We start from the raw sequence: 8,048 nt of genomic DNA, 5'->3' as shown, positions 1-8,048 counted from the left end.
ACTAATCTGAATGATATATAACTGATGATGTATAAGTGTTATCGAACATGTTGTCAAGTATGTTTCAATATTGCCACTCATTTATAATAAGGAAATGTACTTTTTTGAAGAAATTTTAGAATAAAAAAATATTCTGCATTTGTTTAATATTTGTCTTGAAAAAAAAAAAGATTAATACGTAAGTTTCGGATCTGAGGAAAGAAAAAGAAAAATCAAAATGTTAATGTATATTATATACTACAACTATTGTAATTATCAGACCGTGTGATAAGAAAGTACAAGCATTTCCAATTTTATTATTATCACAAACATAATCTAGAGAATATTTAAAAGACATTTTTGACATCATTTTATTTAAAAACTTGTTTATATACGTTTAAAAGTTATTTATAACATATAAAAAAGAAGTCAAAGTTTTTTTAATGTAATATAAAATATAAGATAAAAATACGGAGAAAGATTAATAAATTTGTGTAGAAAAAATCAATGTTTAAAAAAAATCATTTTATAAAAACGGAAAAAATAACATAAGAAAAGTTTGTTAACTGTAAAATTATGCATATTAAAATATATAAAAATATAAATTATGTTAAGATTATATTGTGATCATTAGAAAGTTTGACAACCATAATAAACTAATAGAATTATTTTTATTTTCCTAAAACTAATAAAAAATTACAAAAAACAGATATTCAAAAAGAGTATTAAAATATGTTGAATGAGACATTTCTAATCTAGCGCACTTTGTATTCATCGAAAAAAAAAAACAGCATCTCAGAAATACGAAATTCTATATAACACAGCAAATCATTAAGTATGACAAAGACGGTTTTGTTAGGTATATAATACAAAATTAGACTTAAAAATGAATATAAAAAAAAATAAATAGAAAGTAAAGATGAGATCTGAGAAAATGAAAACACTTGTCAAACGATTGGGTGACCGATTGAGAAACTTTTTTGTTATTCTGTTGGAGACAAAATATTATTTTATATGTCTTCTGTACTATATTGCGTAAAAACTGTAACTTTAGACATTGTGATGTTTAGACATGCTGCATGTTTAGACATTGTGGTATTTAATACTTTGATTAAAAAATACTTAATTGTTTAAAGTATATTACTTGCATTTTAATTTTAATGTAACGCAGAAATAATGTAAATAAAATATAAAAGATAAAATTATAAAGGAATAAAGATTAACAAATTTATACGGTAAGGTTGATATAAAAAAGATTATTTCGTATAAACGAAAAAAAAATATCTCAAGAAAAATTATATTTTAAATTAACATCGAGTTGACATCGACAGCTTTGTTTATTAGTATTTAATTTTAAGTTAACTTTATATATTGTATATATATATAAAAGGAAAAATCTCACTAGAAAGGATATTTAAAAAACGTATTAAGATATATTAATCATGTAGATTGTACAAATAATTATCATTTATCATTAAAATACTTTAAATCCCTAATCAATTTTCATTAATGAATTAATATCGAATTGAAGCACAGAATGAAGATCGATATGTATCGAATGCACGCGGGTTGAAAAATCGGTAGATTAATATTAAAATAAATTGGTTATTCATTGGAAAACGACGTCCCTGTCATAATGGGTATTGTCCAAGCACTTATCAACAAACGCGAGCTCTTCATGACTCCGATCAGCCAGGAAAAACCGCCATGCGTTCCCTGTTTCGAAGAGGTGGACAGGAAGCCTGGTAACCCTAGCAGCTTCGAGGATCTTCATGCAAAAACTAAGGAGCTCTATCCACAGAATTTCGAGGGCGCATATCTATTGTTGAAAAAAACTCTAAGTAAGCACTTCAACGTGACTTACAAGATTACCCTGAGTTCCGTGACACCATACGGCCTCAAATTTGGTGTGAATTATATTGGTACCAAGCGAGTGGGACTTACGGAGAGATACCCGGTGATCTCGGGTGAGATTACGCCCAGCGGTAACATAACTACCAGCTTCGTGCACACGCTCGGCTGCAGATATAGATTCAAGCTCGCTACACAGATTGACAAGAAATACAAAGCATTCAGTTCCGGTCTGGAGTACCGCTCGGACGATTGTACCCTGGCGCTCACCTTGGCGAATCCAGACCTCATGAAGCTGCACGGCACGCTGGTGTTTCATTACTTGCAAGCAATTACGCCGAGGATCACTCTCGGCACGGAAATCGCGTGTTTACGTGGTTCTCTAATACCTGGCGGTCAGCAGACAGTGATGTGTGCAGCATTCCGGCATAGTACGGGTCCTACCACATTGTCAGCCACGTTTGGCGAAGCCGGCATCCACATCTGCTACCATCGGAAAGCGAGCGAGCAGTTACAGCTCGGAGTTGAGATCGAGACAAACACACGGATACACGAATCCATAGGAACAATAGTGTACCGCGTCGACATTCCATATGCGGACTTTATCTGCCGGGGATTCGTCAATTCGGAGACTAGCATGGGTGCCGTTTTCGAGAAGAGGCTGCATCCAATTCCTGGAGCCTCGTTAATTATAAGCGGCTTCCTGAATCATAAGAAGCAACAGTTTCGCGTAGGCATCGGCCTGAACGTCGGCTAAAGACAACCCTTAATCCCTAACCAGGAGTAAACAGAACAATATTGTATACTGAAAATTTTGGACATTCTCTCAGAAACGCTGCCTTCTTCGTAGAATTTTAGAAGCTTTTATTTTATGTATCCCGATATCGATATTCGAATAGAAAAGAGATAAGCCGAAATAGAAAGATTCACAAATATCTCTGATTCAGCTAAAGTCATTTTCCAAAAATTTGTTTGAATATTGACATATTATAAACCTTGCATATACTGGAACACAATTTTGATATGCATTTTTACAAACAACAGAATATTTACACGTGGAACCTATTAAATACTTATATTATTAGATCGTTTGGAATACAAGTTTTTTTTTTATAATATATCAAACACATTTATATGTAATATAGTTAATTTCAATCTCACTCATTCGTTTTATAGAATGTAATTCTTTTTATACTCAATAAACAATGAACATTTTTAAAGTTACGATATTCAAACAATAATGGCTTTGATGGTTTCTAATTAATATTAAGAAGACAAATAAATTATTCTAATCATCTCCGTTAGCTATTCGTTCGTCTAAATTGTCCTGTTCTGCATGCAAAGCCATAGATTTCAATTTATCGAAATTCGCTTCGAACTTGTCATTCAGAAGTCCATTTTCGTCGGCGTATTCTAAGATATCACAGATTAACGGTGATTCGACTCCCAGAACATATTCACATGTTTTTGGTTCCAATAAAAATAATGATACACTAGATGGACTTGCAGTATGGTTCTCCACACACTTCAATTTTACCTAGAACAAAAACAAACGAAAGTGTATAAAATTATAGATATCTATAAATATTTATAAGAAGTCACTTTTGGTTTGGAAGAAAATTGACACAAATAAAAAATTATAGAATTTCAGCATTTTAAAGCGTTTTAAAAATTGCGACAGAATCTAACATCCTAATTTAGGAAATGTTTTATCGGTTATTAAGAAAAAAATATACAATTTATTTTATTACAATCAATAAAAATATAAGTTTCTTTTGCAATTATTATACTATAAATTGAAAATAAAAGATGATTTTTATCTTTTTCTAAATCAACAATATCTTTCAAACTTCATAGCAATGCATAATACCTCGGTTTGTCTAGAAGTTCCAGTCTTGTCACAGCTACTTCCGTCGCTGTAAAAGTGTGAGAGGTGTTTCCTTAATTCTAATGGTTTGGGTTTCTTGTATGGATGCGCGGCAATCCATTCCAAATGTTTTTGTTTATCAAATCTACCAAGATTGACAATCGTCTTTGTACCATCACGTTCTATGTGGTACTGAACAACAGAACGTCCATAACAGAACTCATACTTCCACCAGCCATTGCCCTAATAATAAAGAAAACCGTTAACAAATATATTGTTCAATAAGAACAAATGGAGTACAGATAATTAAAGATACTTGCTCCGTGCAGGCAGTTCTTTCCACTAAGAAAATTCTGGACAGGACTAATTTCCGTAGGACTAATATTCTGATCAGTTTGCATTGCATTGATAGATTCATCGATATTCTCATGTTTATCTGTGACATCCAGTGGATGTATCTCAACCCTCACTCTTGACTCGCCATCCTGTAATCATTTCATTACAATAAATCATACGTAACAAAACTAAATATATGTATATAATTAACATTTATATAAAAGATCTCATTTGTTTACTTGATTATGAAAAAGATTATCACCGTGCATAAGTACAATTAATGTGCAAACTGTAAATGTAGCATGATATAATGGATTATTTTAAATGCATACAAAATAATTATATATTATAATATGTTACTCATTCTTCTCAATACTGTTATTATTATATAACATAGAAATGATAATGATACAACATAATTGCACACTATTTATAATATATTAACAGTATATGTAAAGATTCATATATTATGTAATAATACTAATAATATAATTTTATAAATGCCAAAAAGGTCGAATTAAATATTGGTGAAGTGATAGTAGACAACATATCGGAATATGTAGATAAAGAAGGGACAGAATAAAAATAACATTTGCACAAACGAATTATACTACATAATGATCAACAAGAGTTAATCCTGTTCCTATATATGCAAAATATTCTGACCTGGCCCTCCTTATCTACATGGAGGATTGCAAACACTTTCTGCAGCTTGTCATCCTGTGCAACAAATAATTAAGACAGTAAATAAATGGTAAACTGAAACAAAAAGAAAAAAATCAAATGCCTAGTCAAAAACTAAAAGTTTCACAGAATACTATTAAAGTGCTATTATTTATCAAAATCATACAAGCTTTAATTAAATCTAACTGTACTAACAGTTTAAAAAATAGAAGCAGTGTGCTTTCTCTATAACATTGTGAAATTTGCAGATTTAAAATCATTAACAAATTTTACTACGTGACACTTATTTGCTAATTAAGCAAGCTTCTTTGTTATTAAGAGAATCTTAAAGACATCTATGTTAATAAATGAACAGGACTTAACATATCATTATACATTACTACATCAATATTCATACACATAAATTTTCTGGATAACTAATCTTTCATATCTAAATTTAATTCTGAAAGAATTCAATATTATTCGTACAGCTAAAGTCATTCTTAGCCCAAACCAAGACAATTTTATACATATAAAAAACAAAATATAAAATTTGTATATAAAGCAAATATTGTTATAAGTTAACACCAGAAGCTGATAACAGAACTATATATAATAATTAAAGTAGTTGTTTTTGGCATAAAATCAATTACTTTAATTGTGAAAAAAGGTTTTAAATCTGTAAAGGTAGTTTAAATACTTATATAAAAAAATAATCGCAAGTGGTCGGTAAAATATATGACTTTAAAATGCTCTTAATACAGATCGTTGTTTTGCATAATATTTGACTCAATATTGACAAAAAACAAAAAAGATATAGCTACTAACATATACGCTAATAAACATAGTATAAATATGCGTCAAATAATATTTTAAGGTAAAAAGTAAAGAGAAGTTAATAATAAAAGAGTCTGCAAATATCAAACTCTTTGCAGATTTACCCTCGCTTGCTGTCGGATTTTTAGACTTTCTAGCTCCATCATCATAAGTGACTTTGGTTTCTTTGGTGCATTATCCACTGGCTGACATGTAATTTGATTCTCCCCAGTGTCTTGTGGTTTGTAATCAGGATGATTGCACAATACCGGCGATAGAACGATTGCTTCGTATTCGCAGGACATGGTTTCCTTCAGCGAATACACATCGTGTTTACCATGTTTGTAACAGACGTACAATACCTTGACAGTTCTCGGTTTGTTATTCAAATCACACATTGTACCGTCAGTCATCTCGATTTCGACGTACGGCATGTTAATCCCGTCGACCTTCTTGATAGGTATATTTAACTTTCTGTTTGGATTCTTCGCCTGCTCATCGTAATAGGCCGAGAGTTTCACCCTATGTGCTTTGTCTAGTGTGCCAAGATAATATTCCTGCATCTTAATCTTCTTTCCTTCTCTGTCTTCATGATATTGCCGTACATATCTACCGTGGCACAATTCGTAAGTCCAGTATGACTCTAGCTAAGTGTCAAAATTAAATTCAAGTAAGAAATTAGCGACACACACACAAGTTTAATATTGTTAATAAAAATCTACACATTTCATCCAAGGGACGTCCTTCGAATGTCCTTCAAACATCCTTATGACATACAAACGTCCCTTGGTCTGTACTATATGGACCCACTTAGCCAATGCTTGATGCAAACTTTGTTGGGAATACAAAGACATCAAATTTAATGCAAATTTTATTATATTTAATCACGTCAAAATAGTAGCAAATACATAATAAAATGTGATACAAAATATAACATAAAATTGTCAACAAATGGTACAAAGCTTGCTGACAATTTGATAGCAAATTAACAGTAAAATTCAATCAAAATTGACTAAAATTTTGAACGATTTTTATCAACAATTTGTCGTTTTATATTACATCATCTCTTTTATCGGAACAACACGAACTTAATGCAGACAGAGTTGATGCGAATTTGTTAAATATTTTAATCTTTATTAGCGATTTATAGGCAAATTGCTAATACTTTGCTTTGTCATACAACAATTGTTTCAAACTCGTTGATTAGCTATAGAATAGAAATCCTAAAAGCTCTGTTCCGTTCTCTAAATTTTTTAAGGTTCGCTTCAAAAAGTTTAGAGTGCAGTCAAAATAAAGATAGCTGAAAAAGTTGTTGTGCAACAAATATAACATATTAAGCTCGGAATATATCACAGAAAGAAATTAGTATTAAGAAAGATAAAAATAATAGATGACTTCAATGCCATTACCCTATAAGAGCAACTGTTTTGAGCAAATATCGGTTGAAGTAGCTGTATCGGATTTGGCCCATCGTACGTCTCGCTATATTCATGCTCCTGCTCGGTCGCGTCCGGGATGACGCACCTGTACCGCTCGTTGCTGTCGGTGGTTATGAAATACGGCTCCGCGTTCGGATGAGGTTCCTGAAAGGGGGGAAAAGGCCCGGAGCACACGTCGGACAAATGACGGTATCGTCGCTCGAGAGTCCACGGGGACCGTTTAGGGGATAAGATCTGCGCCAGGTGTACTCACCAGTAGATCCGCATCACTCTTCCCGGGCCAGTTGATCTTGAATATGACTGTGTCGTCGAAATGCCGAAAATCGTGTCCGTGAACGGAGATGATCAACACACACAATACATTACAGACACCCCAATAGTTTTCCCACATCTTTCTCAGTTATTCTACCATGTCATATCATGTTTTGATCGCCGCGTATACGCCGTACGGTTAATACGTGCGTCACATGTATATAATTGACAGCTGCGCAGGCTGTGCTTCGTGTCCGCTCGCGATTGCGCGACGACAAATGGACAGCGTGGAGGGGGATAAAACCTTATGACTTTAGAACCATCACGTCCGGAAAGCGGTCAAACTAAGAACTAACTAGCTGCATTTAAAGTAAGGATCGGTACGATTGTTAACGAAGAACTACGAATAAATATAATTGAAGTGATCCAGAAGTACTAAATAAAAATTAAAATGGTTTGTTCTTGTTTTGCTAAATTATATAATAATATGAGACACAAAGCTGTAAGAGTAATTAAATATAATATAGTACAATAGAGTGCACTAAATTAAAATTAAAATTTAAAAATCGATTAGTTGCAAACATTTCCGAGTGTATGGACGATAGTGTGTCCATAAAAATTCTATAAAACTTCTATAAAATTATTAATAAAAGTGTAACATTAAGAAACATATTCTTAAATACATATTTATTAAAACTTGTTTAAAATTGTTTACATAACACAGTTGAAAGTGCTAAAACTCAATTATAATAAGAACATTCATTAATATTAATAATTATAATGCTTATTATATTAGATAGTATATATATTATACTATTATAGATAGTATATATATATATTAGATA

At 31.8% G+C, this 8,048-nt stretch overlaps 2 protein-coding genes across 3 annotated transcripts; one reads left to right on the top strand and one right to left on the bottom strand.

Moving 5' to 3' along the window:
* The first annotated feature begins 1,548 nt into the window (after positions 1 to 1,548).
* On the top strand, positions 1,549 to 2,712 carry LOC108776299 (mitochondrial import receptor subunit TOM40 homolog 1). Its single transcript, XM_018542873.1, has one exon. The coding sequence runs from the start codon at positions 1,616 to 1,618 to the stop codon at positions 2,585 to 2,587; it is 972 nt and encodes a 323-aa protein (XP_018398375.1). The 5' UTR covers positions 1,549 to 1,615; the 3' UTR covers positions 2,588 to 2,712.
* A 365-nt stretch (positions 2,713 to 3,077) lies between these two features.
* LOC108776293 (endoplasmic reticulum lectin 1) lies at positions 3,078 to 7,425 on the bottom strand. Of its 2 annotated transcripts, XM_018542865.1 has the most exons (7): positions 7,205 to 7,342; positions 6,922 to 7,095; positions 5,638 to 6,159; positions 4,700 to 4,753; positions 4,018 to 4,182; positions 3,701 to 3,940; positions 3,078 to 3,367 (listed from the first exon to the last, which is right to left on the bottom strand). In XM_018542865.1, exons 1-7 carry the CDS (start codon positions 7,340 to 7,342, stop codon positions 3,119 to 3,121), a joined length of 1,542 nt encoding a protein of 513 aa, XP_018398367.1. In that variant the 3' UTR covers positions 3,078 to 3,118. The 2 variants fall into 2 exon arrangements, with proteins under 2 accessions (XP_018398367.1, XP_018398368.1); XM_018542866.1 differs by lacking the exon at positions 4,700 to 4,753 and having other exon boundaries at positions 7,205 to 7,425.
* Between the last annotated feature and the right edge of the window lie 623 nt (positions 7,426 to 8,048).

This window comes from Cyphomyrmex costatus, unplaced genomic scaffold (genome assembly GCF_001594065.2).
Source record: "Cyphomyrmex costatus isolate MS0001 unplaced genomic scaffold, Ccosl1.0 scaffold35, whole genome shotgun sequence".
NCBI classification, from domain to species: Eukaryota; Metazoa; Arthropoda; class Insecta; order Hymenoptera; family Formicidae; genus Cyphomyrmex; species Cyphomyrmex costatus.
The sequence above is the reverse complement of the archived record's forward strand: the minus strand, read 5'-3'. Positions and strand labels throughout refer to the sequence as shown.

Coding starts and splice junctions, on each gene's coding strand:
- LOC108776299 (XM_018542873.1), top strand. CDS start 1,616: ATGGGTATTGTCCAAGCACTTATCAACAAACGCGAGCTCTTCATGACT.
- LOC108776293 (XM_018542865.1), bottom strand. CDS start 7,342: ATGTGGGAAAACTATTGGGGTGTCTGTAATGTATTGTGTGTGTTGATC. Junction 4,183..4,699: donor ATGTAGATAAGGAGGGCCAG/GTCAGAATATTT, acceptor AAATGATTACAG/GATGGCGAGTCAAGAGTGAG. Junction 3,941..4,017: donor GAAAGAACTGCCTGCACGGA/GCAAGTATCTTT, acceptor CTTTATTATTAG/GGCAATGGCTGGTGGAAGTA.